Below are 22623 nucleotides of genomic sequence, written 5' to 3' on the forward strand. Positions count from 1 at the left end.
AATTCAAAACATTTACTCACCCTTTTTCATTCCAAACCTCAATGACTTTCTTTCTTCTGATATATTCAAGTGTTCTGCACTCCTATATCTTTTTCTTATAATCTTATTATAATTCAGTCACAGCTGAAATCTCATTCACGTTTGTGAATGCAGTGCATGAAAAATCTGTTACTTCAGATTTGACATCAATGATGGCAAACATGACAGGGCAGAACAGTCAGCTTCCAGAAGTAAAGACATTTTCTCCATCGGGAAACTGATTTCTAACAATAACTGAAACTTTAAAGACAGAGCAGTTCTGAGCTCTGAGGTTGTCATATGCTTTTGTTGAACCCATCTGTTTGCATTAATTTGACTTATTAAAATAATTGTGTTTAATAACAGAATTTGTGGTGAAAACTACATTACCCATGATGCGATACATAAAATTCCACCAATCAGAGCTGCAGCGAGCAAAGAATGCAAAAAGAGATCTTTAGCTCCACCCACTCCCATGAAGAATGACATAACTCTGCCTACACTCTAAGATAAGAATAATAAGTATATGTCTATACTATATGTTTTTTCCCATTGTTTTGAATTCAATTAACACCATTCATGGGATTGTAGTTCTTCCCTCACTACAGCCGATAAATACACAGTCCTTTGTCTTTTAAATACACAGTCCTTTGTCCAGCATAACAAAAAATGTTTCTGAAGACAATCATCTATTGCCCCTTTAATTATCCTCGCAGATGGTTGGCTTGACTCGTTGCTTTTAACTTTTTAACAACCTTTTTTTAAAATTAATTAATTGGAAAAATACTTCTGGAACTGGTGCCTCTGAGAATACTAATGCACTCTATTGGTTATTGTTATTGGTTATTCAGCAGAGGCAAAGATTTCAATGTGATTTTTCAACGTGTGTGTGTGTGTGTGTGTTAACCTAAATCTTCAGAAGACTTGGAATGTGTCATATAGATTACATTTATATTTACATATTGTCACAGTTCAGTTACATTCTATGAAAAAGAACAGCGTGGACATTCTGATAAACATCTCCTTTCATAATCTATGGCATAAAATGTTTGTAAACGATGTCAGAATGTTCATTGTATCATGATGTATCCCCAGATACACCAGATTTCACCATGCTCTTATCTAATCACCTTCTTTATATAGAGATTTTGATTTTTTTTTTTTTTTTATATATGTATTAAAGACATCAAAATACAAAATTCATACACAAATGTCACCATGGAAAAAAATATATGATTTCACTGCTTTAAAATGAAGCTCTCACTGATAATCCAAACCTTTGTAAATGTTACCTGAGGGCTTGAGTACAGCAGTCCTGTGACCTCATGCTCGACTATTGCAGCATTTCCAGGAACATCCCTCGCTAAAACAGGCAAACCTAAATCCATCGCCTAAAACACACCAGATTGCAATACATTAACTCTGTTTGGCCTTGTGCACAAATCATTTACATTTATTCATTTTCCAGGTGCTTTTATCTGCAGCAACTTAAAGGCATTCAAGGTATTTTATCAGTATATGTTTCCTGAGATTGAACTCATTACTTTGACATTGTGAGTGCTATTTCAGCTACAAGAACGTTCGCAGCAAGCTAGCAATCAAGCATTATGGGCTAGCTGATTGCACTTATAAGGCTTTTCCTTTTCATTTTTAAATTCTGGTAAATTACAACAACCTTTTTAACTTCAATTCTGTCAAACTGGCTATTTCAATCTAGGCTGTTCACATATGTGGGATAATGAAATGATGTGGAACTATTGAGGAAAATATTATAACAGCTACTTAGCACATTAATGACACTGTGGGTTAAACTAATCTGGTCAGTTTGAACACAGATTAACTAGATCCCCATGATAATATTGTGCTCATAATATCTTATCTAATAACAGGCAAAACAAACACAGATTCAAAGCTCATGTAAGCCACCCCTGCACTACTGGTGAGAACAAACTGAATACCAAAAAATTATTTAAATGTTATAAATTGTCTCATAACAGAATTTGTAATAAAACAAATTCAATTCAATTATTGCTCTCTAAACAAACCTCTAAGATGGCAGCGGACATTCCCTCTGAGAGAGACGAGTTGACCAGGGCAAAAGATTTCTGCATGGCAGCATGCAGCTCCTCTTGACTCAAATCAGCCGCCAGATACACTCCAACAGTTCTACACAGACACACATCCTCATACATAAATTATAATATATCCAGGAACAGTTTAGAATGAGGGCATTTCCTAAAAGGGGAATTTAAAAAGTACTGGAAAGATTACAGACAGGCATATTTAAAAAGCACATGAATGTTCCTGTGCATATGTGTGGGTCTTTAGTGGCAGTAATAAGGAACTGAGACTTTGAAGATCAAGTACCAGAGAGTGAAGGAGGGAGATGAAAATAAAGAAGAGATGATATTTACCTCTTGACACTCTCCTCAACCTCTGCGGTAAACACTGGATCTATCTAAAATGAGACGTGGGATTAATGAAAAATATTATTTGCCTTTAAGACCCCAAACGCAAGACTACTTTATTTGATAAGATTTAAAGAAAATCTACAAATAAATGTTAAGAAATATCACTCAACTTTAAATAAAATATAAATTAAAAACAAGACAAATCAAAATTGCATTAAATATTGGGTTTTTAAGTGAAATGGACTAGAAATAATTGCCAAAATACTACTTTATTTCATAAGAATTACAGAAAACCTACATTTTTAAAAATATGATTCAGTTTACAATTAAAATTAAAATGCAAAATAAAACAGCACAAATCCATAAAAACGCAGATGGGAGGGGAAATGTTGTGTGTGATTTACTAACAATGCGCACATTAAAGAACACCGACGCAGCCAGATCATTTCTATAATGACCAGCTCAATCTACCAAGAACAGCGCAAACTACCACCGGCTTTAAGATATGCTTTTTTTGGCTGTTAAATAACGGCACAAATACCAGTAATTTGACAAGCGCAAACGTTAGTACATTGCATTACGTGATTCATTTTAATACACTTCTCCCATAAATTTTGCATCTGACTCCTACAAATGCATATTCAATAAGGTCAGGTGCAAAAATAACTGTTTCCATGCCTTTTCAGCCCTAATTCTTCACTGCGCATCCTTAATAATTCCTGACAGTACTATTTTAATGTCAAAAGATGGTTTGCACTGGGGCAAGCTGTTAGTAAATCTGACATTAAATGTTAGACAGAAATAGACCCACTATTTTGAAACCAATATTTACCAACATTTTTATTAGTTTTATAACAACAACAACAGTTATTATTATTATTATCATGAAGATTATATTTTTGGTCATAAAAACAACAAAGGGCAGTCCCTAATTTTGAACACCTTGTATTTTCTTCATTTATGAAAATATAACTAGCCAATCCTGCTTAAGTAACAACAGACACACTGTCCCAAGACTGCAGCAACACTGCAAATAAGTTTAGATTCACATTTTTTTCACATGAGACTCAGGGGCCATGTGCTGTAAAATAAATATGAAAAGTAATTTAAGGTCATACTGTGATGAGAAATGGGATGGATGTCTTTTCGTTATTATGCAGAAGTTCCTATGGCTTATCTTTGCTTATAAGCAATAAAGAGCACAAATCCCATGTTGCTGTTTTTTTCCCTTTTGCTCTTTTTTCCCTGCCTGTAAAATACTGTCAATAATACCAAATCATGGCCTGTGGACAAGACAACATTTCATACTGATCATAATTTCCTACATGGTCAGCTGTCCTGAGGGAAAAACGCATTTGAAAATCCCATAGATTTCCAGAGATTAGGGTCAGGGCGGGGTTGTTGCTCAATCTGATTCATTACGATGAGGGCTTTGCGTGTATTAGCTGGCCGGGGTGGCAGCAGCAACCACAGCACATGCAATTTGGGTCAAAGATGATATGAGTGTGTGAGCATAGCAGAGCCTCTCAACAAATCCTGTTTGTTTTGATTCCACTATCTGCCTATTCATTTTTTTCCTAAGTGAAATGTGATATTTGATGCACATTTGAATCCAATAGTGATAGAAAATTTTTAGATTATTGCTTAAACTAAAGCTGCTGGATAAGAACAAACCGTGTGATCAGTCCTTCCCACAGGACATGCTGTTTAATCACACCACCAAAAGGAGAACGGTATATAAGGTCAAGACCTAACTAGGCCTATATGCAAGAGCAATTTAGCAAAAAATAAAGTCATTAAATGACCTTTTTATTAGATTTTCAACAAAAAATGGAAATGGGTCAACAGATGTGTACAGTTTTACATTACAGAGAACAAGTCCCTGAAATCCAAGACACTTAAAGATATGATGTGAACACGTTTGCACAAAAAAGTTAGCAAACCTTTGTCCCCTCATAATTTTTAAGAGAACGCAAATGTAAAAAGATACTTAAAAAATAGCATTCAAATTAATAATGAAAAATGAATTGAAATTACAAATTACAAATGCTAGGAATGGATCAAATGCATAAAGGAAGTATGGAAACCACAGGTGTGTGAAACTGGTTCATATTTTAGTGCTCATATTGCGTAAAAGGCTATTTGGAGAATTTCAGAAAAGAATGATATGTGTTGTGTTTTCACTCAGTGGAAGGAGGGAAGAAGAGATGAAAAGAAAAAAATGGCAATATGAGAAATGAAGAGTTCAGATGCAAAAGTGTTTAGGTTCAGTAATTTTACTCTTATGGCAATGTATAGGTCCTTTTCTTTGCAATTAAAGCTAAATCATCAAACATAAATATAGGAGACTGATAAAAATGCTAATTTTAAAAGAAAATTTCAAACGGCACTTAGAGGCTTTTGCATCTGAACTCTTCAAATAATGTCATTAAAAAATACTAACGACTGACTAATAGCTTTAACAGATATGCATACCTTTGACATAGCAATAATAATAAATAATAATGTATAAATAATGCATATTATGTTTTAAGTGTTGTTCTTGTTCAAAAAAATGCAAAAGTGATAAATTAGAAATGACAAATGCTGTCAATATTGATTTTCTAACACTTAAATATGAAAATAACCAATACTGGCAGCTTATTGTATTAGAAAGTTAGCATATCTGTATCCTTTCATTGTCATGTTAACAACTTGAATCACACATTTAAAATTATAAACTCACTGAAAATGAAAAACTCACTGGAATTTGATCACCAATACAGATTAATTTAAAGTAATACTTGTCATTGATCAGAAGCACCTAAAAACAGGTAATTAAAGAGAAGTTTCAGCACATTTTAGGAATGCAGCTTTAAATATTATTTTCAAATCAAACCAAAAGGAGGCAGAAAAGAAACAAGACATCTGGGATTCATTTGATGTCATCAACATGAGCCCGCCCCTCCACAAAGAAACAATGAGTCTTACCACTCTCCAGATATTCTTATCAAACAAAAACACACCACAGCTTACAAGAACATGTAAGCAACTGCCAGTGTCATCGGTTTGCCTGGAGCCAACCACACTCAAACAAGAAAGCCTTTGAACATCACTGGAGACGCAAATAGACAAGAAAAAGGAAAATGTGTCTCCACCTGATGTGTGAATCTCAAAGAAACATCACAGAACAAAAGTCAGGTTGTGGCAGAAGTGTGTGGCATTGTGTCGTTGTAGGGAAATCACCGGGGCTTGAGGAGAGGTGGCAGCGGAAATAGGACACATTGAAATGCTCAAGGTACCGAAGTTCAGGATGAAATGAAGGAAAACTGAAGGCACCATGAGTTAGTCGACAGGATCTGTTGTCAGATTGGGTGGGAAATGTAAAAAGAAAGGATAATGGTGTGGGGAATTTGTTCATATTTTGGTGCTCATATTGTGAAAATAAAGTTTGGCTGTTTGGAGAATTTTAGACATGTTGTGTTTCCACTCAATGGAAGGAGAAAATATTTAGAGGAAAAAAGAGAAGAATGTTCTTTAAAACAAACCATTTTATATTTGCTACAGAAAAATATAGTAGACACTCATCTACAAATAATAATTACCACTTCAATAACTGAAAAAATACACTTCAGAAAGTTTTTATCCAAAAGTTCAAGAGGAGCATCTAAAATTGCATGCTGCCTGAGCAGGTAGAGGAACATAAAAAGTGCATTCTATACAGTATAGTATGAATGTCTGTAGTATAAATGTCAGTTATTCCTAACAGGTTTAGTTTCCAAGAAACTAAAGTATTTCTGAGATTTAGTGTTCAAGATGAAACATCTGATGCACATTCTTCATTCTTCATCCAAAATTCTGGTATGAATCTCTAGATGGAGCAGTCCAATAGGTCAAACTCAATCTGACATGATGACATCGTTATCACATGGTGAAGCCGACTGGTTCTTTTTGTTTCAGCAACCAATTATCTCGCTGCTCAACATTCAAATACTTGGCTAGTGTTTGCTGTAGAAGCTCTTCAGAAACCCCCAGCTTCCCAGCTCCACCTGTATAGGTCTGCTATGGGGTATTCATTATGCTATATGAGGGTTATTTCATGTTATATGTGCAGCAGCAGTATTTCATGCTCACAGCAGCATGTTTTGGATGCATTGGCAGTAGCAGCGTAGCAGATCTATTCCGCCAAGACCAAACACATTAACATTGTCATGTAAATTAACATGCCAATCCCTCCGAGAGTTGCCGTCATGACAGAAGTAGAGATAAAGTCTCAATGAACCAGGAAGCAGCAACAGATCTTTTCTTACAAATGTGAAGTACACCCATGTGAAACGTATCATATGGCAGAGACTTGGCTCTATCCATTAATTGTTGTTTAGATTTTGAGTTTAAAAACAAATGTGAACTTTCAGTCAAATGTAAAATAGGGGAGGGGCCTAAATTATTAGAAAAGTCCAACATAAGTCATAGAGAAGCCTGAAAGAAGTCAGTTTTCGCCAGAATGTCCAGGAATGACATTCTGATTAAAAATTATGAGGTCAAAAAAAGAAGGATAAATGCACAAATGAATTGTTCACAATAAGATCTGCAAAATGCATTTAGAAAACAGGGTGAATTTTCATTTTATGCCAACTTTAAAAAAAATTGCGATCTTGCTTCGACCAAAGTGATTTGAACCCATCTGACCCATCATAATTACGACTTCCCAACTTGTAAATACAAACTTCCCAGGAGGACGTAAACACACCATTAATCCCAGACTAATCAGTGTGCCAAATTTCACAACTTTTTACCATATGGTTCCATGGGCTGCAACTGACATCCAGCCAGAAAAAATAAAAAATATGATGGAACGAAAACACCACTGGCACATGATGCCAAATGAAGCAGAACATGTGCAGTCAGACTTCTACAGTAAAACTTTCATGCTTGAGAAAGGAAGTAATATGGGCTTGAGGTCTTGTGTTGACTCGCTCTGTTTCCCCTCTTCCCCAGACACACACTTAGAGACACAATTTTTTGCTTTGGGCTTATTTGTTTCCTCCTCCCTTTTTTCAATCTTTTAAAATCTCTTTATTTCTAAAAATATTTGACCATGTCTGTGACTAGATTCTGCCCAGAGGGGGAGGGTGACCTCTCTATGGGGTTGGCAGAATGGCAGCACCTAGGCTTGGCACATAATCTGGAGTGGCAGATGGCCTGCCACAGGCTAGCCATTAGCTTGTAGCAGCTAACAAGCCTCCCCTAGCATCATATAGCTCTGCAGGTCTACGAACAGTCCACAGCTTATGCTAGTCCCCCGCAGCCCCAATCCTCTGCATGATTCCACTGCTCTAGCTTGAGTGAGCCTCTAAATGCCTCTGATAAGCCCAGCTTAATGCATGCTAATGTTGTTATCTTTGCTTCATCCAATTAGCTCTACCTTGGAATCTACGGAAACATGCTGCCCACGTGCGCCAACACTGACACAGCAAGGATGTCAGGATGTGTTATGGGCTTTTGGAGATGTTAACTAGACATGAGAGGATATACAGCACATGAGGAACGGTTTCACGGCTTTACCTGTGGTGACGGCATCAGGAATGGGTGTTAAATGGAATAATTAGACCAGGGCTCGTCAACTTTCGAGGAATAGATTATCTAGGGAATTTCCTACATTGTACACTTTTCAGCGGGACACAAAACTAAAAAAAAAATTACTTGACTTTTAATGTAACTACGTTTTCAAAGCAGAGTTGCTTTACACATATCTGAACAGTGCAAATGTGATAATCGAACATACACAAAAAAAAAGAAACAGTAATAATCCTTTTTTGTTGTTGTTGTTGTCTGGCCATTTGAACTGTGAGGCTTTTTCATGTAACCTTCCTATTTCTAATTACTTACATGAATAAACTAGTAGATGACCAATGTAATTTTTTTGCTGACCAGAGCCAATATCTTACAGAACAAGTTGGGCAATGATCAATATAATTGCTATTATCACACTATTTCATTTAAAGATAGTAAAGAACACATGCAAAACAACTGCTGCAATAAAACATATTTATTTGACATATTTACTGAATTAGAAACGACTAATTGAAAAAAAAAAATGAAAAAAATCGAACTTCATAAAAATGAATCTAAAACAGATTTATATTTTAGATATTTATGTATATTTTAGATATTTATATTTTAACTTCATGACTCTATAATCCTATTATAGTTATATTATATTCACAAAAAAAGAAAGAAAACAAAAACTATAAAAACATCAATACAACAGAAGTAAACACTGTAACCAACAGTGCATGCAATAAGCTGACAAGTCTGAATTAATATTTTCTAAAAAAATAGGACAAGGAAATATATTAGGGCTGTCAACGTTAACGCGTTAACGCATGCGATTAATTTCAAAATTTTAACGAGTTAATATTTTTTAACGCAAATGAATCGTTTGATAAGGTTTGACCCCAACTTCTTGCCGTCATTGCAGCGCGGGAGGTTATCAGCGAACCAGTGTTGCGGTTTTCCTGCACAATTGGGCTATTTTTAAAATGCAGTGGCGGGAAAAATTACAGAGACAAATAAAAATAAAAATAGATAATTTTACTAATATGTATTATACTGGGAATGTTTAGCTGGCAACTTAAGAGCGGAGAGGCGGTAACATCACAGCAGAAATAAACATGACAACAGCCACTATAGATTATATAAGATAATAAACACACGATTACGATAGGATATGGTTTGTATGTGATTTTCAAACCATATGAGATTTGGATATTTTCATAATAATGAATGTGTACATCTGAAATGCTAATTTGTACAGTGATAAAAAAGGCTATAAATAGCTTATTTTAACAACAGTAAACGACCAAATTCCACGTGATCGCATAAAGAAGCTATTACAAACACTCGATGGTGGTTTAAAGTAAAAGTGTACTATTAATCTCATAAATTGTCTTATGAAGCATGATGCTAACGTTAGCTCTGATGCAGCTGTAGAGCAGGTCCAATTCTTATAATGCATTTTGTCATAATGTGTCACATAAGGTCGCAAAAAAATGTTTTGTTTTATTTATTTAGAATTACTTTTGATAATAGTTGGGTAAGTGTATACTGGGATTGAAGCAATGAGGCTTGGTAAACGTTTTTTTGCCAGTATAATGGCCGAATAAAAACAAAAGAATAATGATAAAAGCATAATAAGGATACCTGGCACAGGTGTAAAAGGCTCTGTTTCCTTAAACTAGTTTGTCATGCTTTTCTTTTTCAACACATTTACAGGTTAATCCTAGTATTTTAAATTTGCGATTAATTGTGATTAATCACAGCCCATGACTGTGATTAACGCGATAATTTTTTTTAATTGATTGACAGCACTAAAATATATATATATATACACACACATACATACATACATTTTATATATATATATATAGTATGCTCGACCATTATAACGTTTAATTTTAAATAACATTGTCTTCCTAAACTAGACACTATTTCTTTCTTACCTTTGGACCAATGATGATGAGGACCACTAGGGGGTTCTGACTGTGCCATTCTGTAAGAGAAAGGATCATATTTCATTTAACACACATAACTATTATGTTTATTATGTTTATACAATTATATTAACATTTAAAGACTAACCGCCACAGTTTCAAGTTGCACAATAACTGAGGATGAACTGTCTTATAGAATAATAATATATAATAATACCTGCAAAAGCTTCTAGAAGATACAGAGGATCTTTAACTCGTCTGAGTCCACATACCAGCAGAAACACATGCAGATGTTCCACTTGCTTGGTATGCACACCTAAAACATAAGGCAAAAATGTCACAGTGAGACAGTCTTGGAAACTCTGAATTATTTTTGCTATATTTTAAACGCCTTTTATGATTTTACAGTTTTGGCTGTTTTACACAAACTTTCAATCTATATTATTTTATAAAAAAAATATTTTAAAACTACAATTGTCTAAACAAGGAGGGAAATAAAAAGGAACTTTCCACTTTTTTTGAAAATAGGCTCATTTTACAACTCCGCTAGAGTTAAACAGTTGAGTTTTACCATTTCTGAATGCATTCAGCCGATCTCCGGGTCTGGTGGTAGCACTTTTAGCTTAGCTTAGCACAGATCATTGAATCTCATTAGACCATTAGCATTTGGTCATCAAAAATGACCAAAGAGTTTCGATAATTTTCCTGTTTAAAGCTCGACTCTTCTGTAGTTACATCATGTACTAAGACCGACCGAAAATGAAAAATTGTGATTTTCTAGGCCGATATGGCTAGGAACTATACTCTCGTTCCGGCGTAATAATCAAGGAACTTTTGCTGCTGTACCATGGGTGCAGCAGGCACAATGATATTACGCAGCGCCTGAAAGTAGTCCCCAGCTAGGTAACTAGTTATGATATAGCTGGGGACTACTTTCAGGCGCTGCGTATTATCAAAACTCTTTGGTCATTTTTGAGCGAGATGCTAATGGTCTAATCAGATTCAATTATCTATGCTAAGCTAAGCTACAAGTGCTACCGCCAGACCCAGAGATCAGCTGAATGGATTAAAAAACGGTAAAAATCAACTGTTTAACTCTAGGGGAGTTGTAAAATGAGCATATTTAAAAAACAAAAAAAAAAAAAGTGGAGTGTTCATTTAATAAAATACATACATATATATATCTATTTCCAATCAAGCTATATTTGGTCAAAAAGTGTAAAAATGCTATTTAATTGTGTGCATTTAGGATACATGAAATGACAGCTATGAAATGAACCTTTGCTAGACAAAACAATCCATCAACTTATCCCAAAACTGTCTAAATGTCATTTCCACCACTGAATGCTTGTCAACAGGGTCAAAAGTGCCAATAGTTGAAGAAACACCCGACTATGTGCAGAGAAACTGCTGATCCTGAATCAGATGTTTAAGCGTTTCTGAGCAATGAAATGTAATGTGACATAAATCAATGCATACATGCTGTACCTCCATCTGTAATGAGGCTAATCCATCAAACAAGGTCATAGAGATGTCAGAGACGCAATGAGTACAAAACTGATTGCAGGCTCAAAGTAGCGTGTGTGACGAGTACTTTATCAATATGGCATATATAAATAGTATGTCATAGCATGTAAATACTTTATATATCACAGTATACACAGAAGAAACAACCATTTTTATAAGCCACCATGTATATTCTTTGGTTTAATGCAAAACATCTGGATCATAGAATGACCACTGGAGACAAGATAATCAATGTGGATAATTAGGAAAAACTAAGACAGTCAATTTAGCATATCAACTAATTACAAATGTGATTTTCCTATCATTGGACAATACAATCCTTGCCCAAGTACTACTCATAAGAAACATTCTTGAACTCAATGGCACACAGATTGAGTGCAAAAGAATGATCTGATTGATTAGTCAATTAGTGTATTATCACAAATTTAACTGATTAACAGTCCTGAAATAACCCATAGGTACAAAGATGTTCATGATGATGTCACCAAGTCCATGTGACACAGTCCTCTCTGTTTAGTCAGTAGCTGGTATCTGTGGGAATGTTCAGTCCAAATCTGTGCTTTACCCCAGATCATCCCTCATTTAAATCCCACCTATTTCAGATTATCCACAAAATAGAAGCGCTAGTGTATGCATGCGTACACATGCATGTCAACTGCGTGTCAAATGTGAGTCAGTGCAGGCTTAAACAGCGCTGACCAAAATATTATCAAATCTGTCTACCTCACTGGACAAATACTAACAATGAAAAAATACTTCAGTTTGGCCAAACCAAATTGTAATTTCTGCACCACTTGTGTCACTAAATGAAAATTCAAAAATAATAAGTTTCACTCACGTCAGATATTGTCAACACACTGAAGTTCAATGCACTGATGTTGTTCAATGTACAAGTCATGTGGAAGACACTGAGTTTTCAATATCTTTTCAAAATCTTTTACCAATAGCTTTTATAATACATTTTTATTTTTAATCTATCAAATTTTCTGTGAATTACTGGGGTTCCATTTTTTCTGGTGTTGTATTAAGAGTTCTTGCTTATTTCTAATCTCGCATTCATCAAAATTTCTAACTTTAATTGGCATCCCGTGGCAACTATAGGAATTACACAAGCTTCAGTCTGGATCCAGCCCTTACAAAGACCTGAGATGACCAAACACCTGAGAAGAGATGATGTCAACCCTCAGAAGACCTCAGATGATGCCCACCCTCAGACAACATACAAAACTACCAAATTTTGCTAGAAATTTGATCGCAACATGTAATCATTGTTGTTAACAGTGTTCACCGTCTGTTTGACTACATGACATTAACTAAGTGCTTGATTTTTACCATATATTTCTGCCATATGGACATCAACTTGAGACAGTCACCACTGATAAGCTATTACTAAATATAACGTAGAAACTTAAATTTTCTGTAAAGCTGCTTTGCAACGATTTGAAAAACACTACAAATAAACTTGAATTGAATAATTATGTAAAAAATTATGAATTATAGTTAACTAAAGTTATTAATGAAAATATTTATTTACTAATACTTGGTAGAAAAGGATATGTTTTTAAAATATATATTCCATATAATATTTTAATTATATGTTTTGGCTTAAGTACAGAGACAATATAAAAGCAATATTGAAACCTGCTGTTATAAGACAAATTATAAGATAGATATATATATATGGTTTGTATACATGAAATACATACATCAAGTATAGCTGCTTTTATGCATTAGCTCCTGGGAGTAAACAGTTTGAAAACCCCTTCTTTATAGCATTACCCATCTTTTGGAAACTTTATCTTTATAGTCACAGTGCTTTATTTTGTCTGTTTCAGCAGGTAAAGCCAGAGACCAGTGCCGTATGCCTGAGGACAAGAGTGATAAATGAAATGACACTGTGAACTTTGCACATTAGACCTACTTGTTTAGCTATGAACAATCCACACACAAGCTGCTTAAAGTTGAGCATTGTTGCTTTTAGTATAAATTGCTCCCTGATCTGGAATCAGTTTTGCTTTAGTTCTCATCAATGATGTTAGTTTCAGAAAGGCTAAGGCTGGTCATAGGTCAGTATGAGGACAGCTTCCACTCTTAAACATAGAGGGGGAAGGACACAGAGGTATGTGACGTGAGGTAAAGCTCCAGGATTAGAAGACTGATCTAGGGGTACATGCTTACAATGGTTTAACTCTCAGACAAGGGCTTTGAGTGAATTTTTACTTGGAAAGTGAAAGTCAGGGATGGTCTCACCTCATCTGCCCCATAGATAGATGGATAAGCTGACAGACTCACAATAGCCCTTCTGTATATAAATCTGTTTCTAAAAAGGGTAGTCAACATTCACCTCCATACTTTCTCTAAGTTTCTCTTTTTTATTTGAGAGAGAGAAAAAAAACAGTTAAACTTTTAGATATTTTACCTTCATGTTAATCAGCAAACAGTTACAGGTTGGTAAATATGATTTTGCTAGGGGTTAAGTTTTTGCGGACTACAATATATTAAAAATAAAATACAAAAAAAATGCCATTATATTATATTACTGTATATGTCTTATTGGGGTTTTATTATTTCCTGTTAGATTTCATTTTTGTTTTATTATTTATTTTATTGTTTCAAACATTTCAATGTTTCCTTTTTGTATTGTTTTACTTCATCTGAATGGTACAAAACTTGGTAGAGGTTTTGGCACATGCAAGTGAAAAAAAAAAAAGTTTTAAAAAGGTTAAATGGTCCTGGAAAAAAAAGTGTCACACTTGTACTCTTGGTGGTTTAAAATTGACCACATTGGAAATGAATCGGAAGGGAATTTCTGGAATTTTTGGTAGTGAACCAAAACAAAATCTTACTGCAAGCTACTTTTTTTAGCCATCAACCTAAAATTTGAAACTAGTTTTAAAATTAAAACAAGTGTTTTTTTCCCCCCGTTTTTCATAATAATAAACAAACTTCTAACTTTTTCTTTTACTTTTTTTACATTTTGAATTCACAGCAATTATCTGCCAAGTGACTTAAGTCTGTGATCCAAAACATTCCAGATTTATGAGAGTTTAAGTTGGAAACTTCATTTTCAGGTCTAAAAATATGATTTAGTACCATAAAGCCCCCTAAAACACAAAATATAAAAAAATAAATCATTGAACTAAAATGTAGTACATTGTGAAAAAAGGTCATTTTTGACCGCCATACAAGCAGGACTGGAGGGTTAAACATCAGGAAGTAGAATTCAGCTGAAATAGAAATTCAGTCCAAATATTCTATTTTTCACTGTCAGTGTTTTATAACTGATTATAAAAGTCGGTATAAAAATTGGTCTTTCATTTTGAATAGGAGGCAATGATCTTAATTTAGAACAAACATCCATTTTTGGAGAGCTGATGTCTGAAATGCAGCACTATATACCACTATAGAGCAGTTTCATTACACATCTTTTATTCATAAAGACCTGCACAAGCAGACAGCGAGGGAAAAAAAAAAAACTTCCCAATGCCTGAATATGTTTTAGCTCTCAGCTGTGGGTTTAATCTCACACTTTGAGCGGTTCCTTAAGACAAAAACAGACTTAAAGTAGTCATGAAATTTACATCGTGCTGGTAGGTATATCATGACCAGCGGACCTCTACTAAAGATTAGGGTCAGTTAATATGCGTCACGGGAAAAGCATTTTCAAACATCCAAATCCAAAACTAAACTAACGGATAGAAATCATCATCAAAAAATGAGGGTTCATCAAAAGGTCATCAAAACAAATGAAAAAGAATACACAAACATAAAAACAAGCCAGAATATCTACAGGAGAATTTTGCAAGTGTATCACTGCTATTCTCAGGTTGGTTGATTACATACTATAATCTCATGACATCTGAGAGCTTGAATGCACATTTATGTAAGTAACTATGGAGTGCATGGCACAACTCACTACTACTGTAATTCTGATGAGACATATGAGGGACAGATGAGTGAGGAGGATAAACTGGAAACCTTTTTTGTTTTCTGCTTTGAAGTATATTCATTTATCCACAAGAGGCACCATAATGCTTTATTATGGATCTAAAAGAGCATGCAAGTCAGCCCGTCACTGCAACAGTATTTGAATGTGAACAGATGATCAAACAGATACAGCTCAAGATAAAGTGTGACGTCTGATTTCAAAGGCTCTGCAGCACTGGGGTGCAGTCTAAATGTTTACCTAAAGAAAGTAACGGCTTGACTAACAACCACGCTAAAAGTAGTTCGGCAGAGAGATTAGCCTTCACTGCCAGAGACTGCGAATACTGCACTCCACCATGTGGCTGCAGGGAAAATAGGCTTTACTACATCCTAGAGACACTGAACACACAAGAAAATGAAATATTAATGGGGATTGCATTTGTATAGAAGGCATATTATAATTAACTTGTAAAAAGACTGCTTAAAAACTAAATAAACTGTCAGATGTATTATTTATTCTGACTTCTGAAGGTAGTTGGTAAATTAAATGTCCATGGATCTTTAAAATATTAATAGCTTATATGAATAGTATATATATATTCAATAGTTTTAGATGCAGTTTACAATGTCCAAGGTACCCATCTACAGTGACTCTACATGGGTCTGCTAAATGTTTATTAAATCTGCCCATTTTATTCACTATATTCGCACTATACACTGTATATAAAAAAAAGTTGAGCCAACTTAAAATTTTAAGGCAACCAGCTTCAGCAGATTTTTGAGTTTTCTAAACTTATTTTAAGTTGGCTCAACTTTAGTTTTTTTACAGTGTACTTGTACCGTAGAAACATGTCTGGTTTTGCAGACTCCTTGCATGCTGTGAATTTGCAAACTCTTTCCCACGGTAACTTTAACTTTGAAGTAAGTCCACGGATTCTAATCTAGTGCTAGAGGATTTGTGCAAAAGAGTGGTTTACGGCGGATTACAGCCTTCCTCAAACACGATGGAAGGGGGAATATGTCCTCCACTTCACAGTAAATAGCCGCCATCCATATCACTCCTGTCCGATGTTTTTAGAATTGTGATGGATGGATGGATGGATGGATGGATGGATGGATTGATATATGGAAGGTTTGTCTATCTATATGTTTATCATACTTCTGCCTTCAAGCAGTGGCTGAACTGTAGACAAGCTTGACAATTTTCTGCAGTCTCTCTGTAGGATCAGTTAAGAATGCTCTGACAATTTATCTGATGCACCTGAGAGGAAAATATAATTACTGCAGGATGAATTACACCTCAAAGGTTTAAAAATAAATAAATAAAGAAAACCTAGTGGGTTTGCCCATATGTGTGAGTGCAGTGGTAGACAAGTGTATTTTCTAATGTTAGATCTGAGAGTTCACATGAAAGAAAAAGAGGAGGATATAAACAAACAGGCCTGTCACTGAAGGCGGAGGAAAAACTAAAGGCAAATAAAGGTAAGAGCAGTGCATCTCTCCACAGGGAGGAGAATAATCATCCTCATGTGCCACAGAAACTTATATGGACAAACTGTAAAATGTGCGCACCATCTTTTCCCTATTACCTGTCATTCCTCATTAACAAACCATTAACTATGACATTTGCCTCAAACTCCTAACTTCCTGCTTATTAATACAGCAGTCTGTAATGTAGTTTTTAGGTTTAGGTATTGGGTAAGATTAGTGATGTAGAATATGGTCATGCAGAATATGTGCTTTATAAGTACTAATAAACAGCCAATATGTTTATAATAGGCATGCTAATAAACAACTAGTTAATAGTGAGAATTGGTCCCTATACTGAAGTGTTGCCAAAAATTCTACACTACATTAAGAAAGTTTTTTCTATTTTTAAATGTCACATTTTATAGCTTTTCACAGTTGAATTTTGTATCATGTTAATCTGTAGATTTGTGAACTCTAACAGTCTAATTATGAAGTTAATAAACATTATTGTAAATCTGTCAAAAGGTAACCACTTTTTCATCTGACATGAAGATAAAACACGTGAAAGTTTCTGTGATTGTATAAAGCACATGCATACTTAATGAGGTAAGTTTACGATGTGTTGTCTAGTGCTAAACAATCTGCCATAGCATTTGAACATAACAATGCCCTGCACTGTTTCAGGCTGTAAACAAGCTTTAAAGAATGAAATATATAATGTTCGATAAAGCTGCTCTGAAACAATGTGACTTGACACTGACTTTACATAAACCTTTGGCATCACAATTTGGGGTTCATTCCTCAAAAGAAACGTTGGAACAGAGCTTCATAACCAAGTATTAAAAGCAGTACTGACCACATTTCAACAACATCATGTGTGCAGTTTTGCTAAACCAGAATTTATAAAAAAAATAAGACACACTGCCTATAGTCAAAGACACTACAAGAGATCGTAAATGGGGTCATTCCTATGTTCCCCAAATTTATATGGCATATAAGAAACACATAAATTGTATCTTCCCTAGGCTATAAAGTGTGTTCTAACCACCCAAAGATTACTGATAACTGGTTAGGGTTAGGATAATGCAACTGGATAACTAAGCCAGCTGCACTGAACATCTGCTTCAGCTTTCCAAATGCTTTCATTAAAGCCATCCACAAAGTCTATCTTCTCAACACCAAGTGAATTAATAAAGGGGTCTCCTTCTACGTTGTTCACTTAAACTTTCATTAAAATCCACCCTTTCTCCTGGTTTAGGATTAGGTTAAGGTTAGAGAAAATGAACACTGACTTTTAAAAGTTTACATAATGTGTGTTAGCAGACCACTGAATTGGGAAACATAGGACCTTTTTTATGTGTTAATTTTGTGCCATATATAGCGGGGAAACACAGGACCCTGGGAACATAGGTATGTTTCCTTCTAAACTGGTTTGAAAATATAATCAGAAGCATTTTTCAAAGCAGTATGTAGCAGCTTTTACTAAGAGTATATTAAAACCTATACACTGCAACAGCCAAGAACAGTCCCCATAAAAAGGAATGCAGTTTATGAACATCTAAAGTGAATAACCAAAGTTTGCTTTGTTTTTGCATGCTGTTTATGGAAATGGAAAGTATTAAGTCAAATAATTAGATAAAAAAATGCATTTTTCTGATAAAAAAATTGCAATTGCGATTAAAGGTTTGCACTTTGTAGAGTTTCACAATTTGGGCAAACTTTTATTATTATTATTATTATTATTATTATTATATATCAATATGATGATAAAATAATATTATTTAATATTATGATCAATATTTCTGTATTATTATTATTAAATTAAGAATACTAAAAAGAGACATATTAGTGTAATATTTACCCTAAATAAAAAATTTGCATTTAAAATAATAATTTAGTGATAGTTATTACAACAGTAAAAATTACAATACAATAATTTATCGCCGTCGTCGTCGTCTTTATTTTCAAACATTAAACCATCAAACTTTTATTCTGAAGAAAAACCACAAGGAGCCCTTAAAGTTTCTCGTTTGTTCACAGCAGCCGGTTTATAAGCACTTCTCATTACAAGTATGGGAAGGCACATATTGCATTCCCGAATGCACATTTTAAGCAAAGTCAGATCAGATGCAAAGATGGAGTTTGTGAGGAGCAGCATTTACTCTGAACCAAGCCACTCCAAAACACTAAAACACTGGATCATAAACTGCATGCAAGTGAACACAGTGCCACACTTTCCTCTGAAACGTGCAGCACATTTTGAAAATCACACCAAACCATATCGCGATTTTGTGTTATTTTAATTATACCGGTAATTTGAAATAGTCTTTTATATATTAATCCAAAATTGCCTCATCAGATTACACCAATAACCTATTTCAGATTAATCACCAATGCAAAAATTTGCTTTTCTGCCTAGTGTAGCAGAAAACAGACAGTTCAATGACCTAGTCAAAAAAACACCCTTCACAAGGTTCTCTGAATTATGTCTTTCCACTAACATCAACCCCTGGTGCTACACTTACACCTTCAGACAGCTCAAAGCCTCAGAAAAGAATAAAAGAAATAAAACTTCACTCTTGCCACTCACATCTCTGAGCACACCAAATCATCTCTGCATCAGGACCTCATTTCCCATGAGCCCCTGCAGGCATGACTCTCATCATCACCCAGTGCTATGAGGGGGTCTATACAGCACAATCCCAGAGGACCACCCAGATCTTCTCTGTCATGTGAAGACCTGCTCCACCTAAAAAACTTTGACACAACTATAGATATCCAACCTGGGTGTGATCCATAGATGACATCTCAGCTATCCCAGCATCCACTGAGCGTGGTAGGGGGTCAGAGCACCTGCTTTGATAGAGCTGCAGAGGCTTGTGTCGACTGATCTCAGAGCGGTGGCACCAGCCCCAGGGGTCTCCACAAACAAGCATGGGCTTACGTAGAGATCAATCTTCAATGCAGAGCAGCAGGAGCACTGGAGCAGATTACTCAGACACACCAGCGCATGAGCTCAGGAGAATGGATTAGATATTCTGGGCCTTGAATCAGTCTCTGTACATTTAGCTTTTTATAGAGTAAGGCAGCATGTTCTTAGGAAGTGGGTCTTTTCATTAGTGATGGACCGATATACAGCAGCCCCAGAAGTCTTTAAGTCACACTTATAAATCTGAATGTCATTGCATTAGATATAAAATAGTAAATCAGGTGGCATCTGAAATAAATACATTTTTCTCAGAACTAACTATCTACGAAACCAGCAAAGCTTTCTCTCAGCTATGTGAAATGTGAAGAAAGTAAATGTGAAAAACAAACCCTCCAAGCACAGGAAAATGATGGATTAAATGTTTAAATCACTAATTCATAATATCATAAGTTCAAATACATCTTTGTTCTTTCTATCTTTTACTCTGTTGCCCCATCTCAAAATAAATGCGCATATTTTACATGTAGAGACTCACATGCACAACCTCTTCACTCCTGAAGGCGGTCAGGTCGTCTCTAATCAAGGTTGAATGCTCTTGAGACTGCTTCAAGTGTGTTGAGCACCGAAGACCACATGTATATTTAATGGGGCGACGTCTGCTGCTTATCAAAATTATCAGAGTGTTCGAGCGGGATGATGATGAATGCATATGTCAAGTTATTAATCAAACGGGGTCTGAAAATCCATCTAATCCTCTTCTACCTGTACATCTATCATATATTTAATGATGTTGCCCACTAAGTGTAGAGCAGTATTTGTGAAGGTGTTGCACCTGTGCTGTGTAAAAAGTCACTCCAGCTGAAATCTGATGCCACTCTGGTCTCAATCCCTGGAAACATATGAAGACATTTCAATAATTACAAATTGAATAAAAAAATAAAGGCCTTTCAAAAATGCATTTTGCCCCACAACTTCAATGTAATGCTATTAGGAAACATGTAGTACTAATAAACTCTACCTTGAGGCTGTACATAGATCTTCTTGCTCTCACATACCTGGAAAAAAAGGTCAAGAAATAAATGTTAGACCCCTACTGGACATTAGTAGTATTGTAAGATATGCGTTTCCAACCTTTTCACTAATGAATTTCCATGGCGTCTCCACTGGTTCATGTTTACTGGAAACAAACCGTTAATAATATCTTTTACTTATTTACTCATTTTAGATATTATTATTACTTTTTGAATGATTTTGCTTTTTCACATTTTAATTCACTGATATTTTATAAGGTTTTGTGACCCTCGAAGCCCTGCAGGTGAAAATAAAACTAAATGTCAACCATTAGAATTTCTCTTTTTATGATAATAGAGTTATCCATGTTTGAAGTTCATGCCCAAAACATGCCCTTGGCTAATGTAATAACAGAAAATATCTGCTGAAGAAGAAAAAAAATCTCTGATCAGCACAGCGAATCCATGATTTGCATAAATCAATACCAGTCAAGAAAAAAAAAACAATACAGCAGCAGGAAGGTAATAAAAGAATAATATGTAAATGGCTGGCTGAGATAAAGTGGATAATTTCACACAGATGGAGGGGAAATTGGCTGGATGTTATCAGTCCTGGGAGAGGGAGACCCCTGGCGTGTGTGACAAAAACAGAGACATCCTGTTTGCCTTGACTTCCACGTGTGTAGTGTGTGTCTAGGGTTTCACTGGAGGATAAAACACGGATATAGTGATTTTAATGCTATTACAGGATTGAAGGCAGGATATTGCATTTGTGGCCGTTAAATCCTTTTGTATTATTTATAGCATCAGCTAGGGCAGTAGTCATCCGTCACTCTCCTTTTTTCCCTCTTCTCTAACCCATTAGAGGCATTTTTATTACCTCATTTACTCAATATATTTTCAATGTACCTATACTTTAAGTGTACTAAGGACATTTTCTACTACATACACTACAGTTCAAAGTTTGGAATAGGTAAGATAATTTTTTTTTTGATGTCTCTTAAGTTCACCAAAGCTGCATTTATTTGATTGAAAAAGCAATAAAAACAGTAATATTGTTCAATATTATTACAATTTGAAATAACTATATTCTATTTGAATATATTTGAAAATATAATTTATTTATTTGATGCAAAGCTGAATATTTTAGCGTCATTACTCCAGTCTTCAGTGTCACATGATCCTTCAGTAATTATTCTAATATGCTGATTTGCTGCTCAAGAAACATTTCTGATTATTATCAATGTTGAAAATAATTGTATTGTTTAACATTTTTGTCGAAACATTTGTGATACATTTCCTTCAGGATTCTTTTATGAATAAAAAGTTTTTTTAAAAATAGCATGGATTTGAAAGCGAAATCTTTAGTAGCATTATAAATGTCAGCAGTTCATATATAGTACATGTATGGAAAGGGTTCTTGACAGCTGCTGAAAGTGTCAACAACAGAAGCTATAAGAAACCAGAGTTGTAAACTCTAATGTTTCTTACCAAGAGCTCCTCGGCGCGGTCTTTCAGTTTATCAGTGAACGCCACAGCAAACCTGAGTGTGTGAGAGAGAGAGATGAGGAAAGTGAGATGTTTAACATGTAAAGAAACATGAAAAGTCAGATTTCTGCACTGGTGTGATAGCTAAGTTCGCCCCAGTGACTGGGTTCAAACGTTTTCATTTCACTGCAATTCCACACTTTCCCAGACATCAAAGCTGTCAGTGGCCGCCAAAAATCTGTAAATCAAACAAGTCAAGCCACGCAAATAAAAGCACCGCAATGCAATCCCTGAGTAACACTTAAAGCCAGGATGATGAAGAGAAAGATGAAACTATAGTCAAGTTTGTTTTTTTTAAATTTAAGAAATTT

The 22623-nt window shown here is 35.0% G+C and overlaps 1 protein-coding gene across 1 annotated transcript in view; it reads right to left on the reverse strand.

Annotated features, from left to right (window-relative positions):
- The window catches only part of LOC306847899 (glycosyltransferase 1 domain-containing protein 1-like), a 35417-nt gene that overhangs the window by 9317 nt on the left and 3477 nt on the right, over positions 1 to 22623 (reverse strand). Inside the window, exons 4-11 of the mRNA XM_079382131.1 lie at positions 22256 to 22307; positions 20773 to 20809; positions 20587 to 20643; positions 10119 to 10217; positions 9911 to 9960; positions 2433 to 2476; positions 2064 to 2184; positions 1311 to 1409 (exon numbers count right to left, since the gene is read on the reverse strand). Of these exons, the coding sequence (XP_079238257.1) occupies positions 1311 to 1409; positions 2064 to 2184; positions 2433 to 2476; positions 9911 to 9960; positions 10119 to 10217; positions 20587 to 20643; positions 20773 to 20809; positions 22256 to 22307 (559 nt within the window). The remainder of the gene's footprint in view (positions 1 to 1310; positions 1410 to 2063; positions 2185 to 2432; positions 2477 to 9910; positions 9961 to 10118; positions 10218 to 20586; positions 20644 to 20772; positions 20810 to 22255; positions 22308 to 22623) is intronic.

Source organism: Barbus barbus (assembly GCF_936440315.1).
Source record: "Barbus barbus genome assembly, chromosome: 28".
NCBI classification, from domain to species: domain Eukaryota; kingdom Metazoa; phylum Chordata; class Actinopteri; order Cypriniformes; family Cyprinidae; genus Barbus; species Barbus barbus.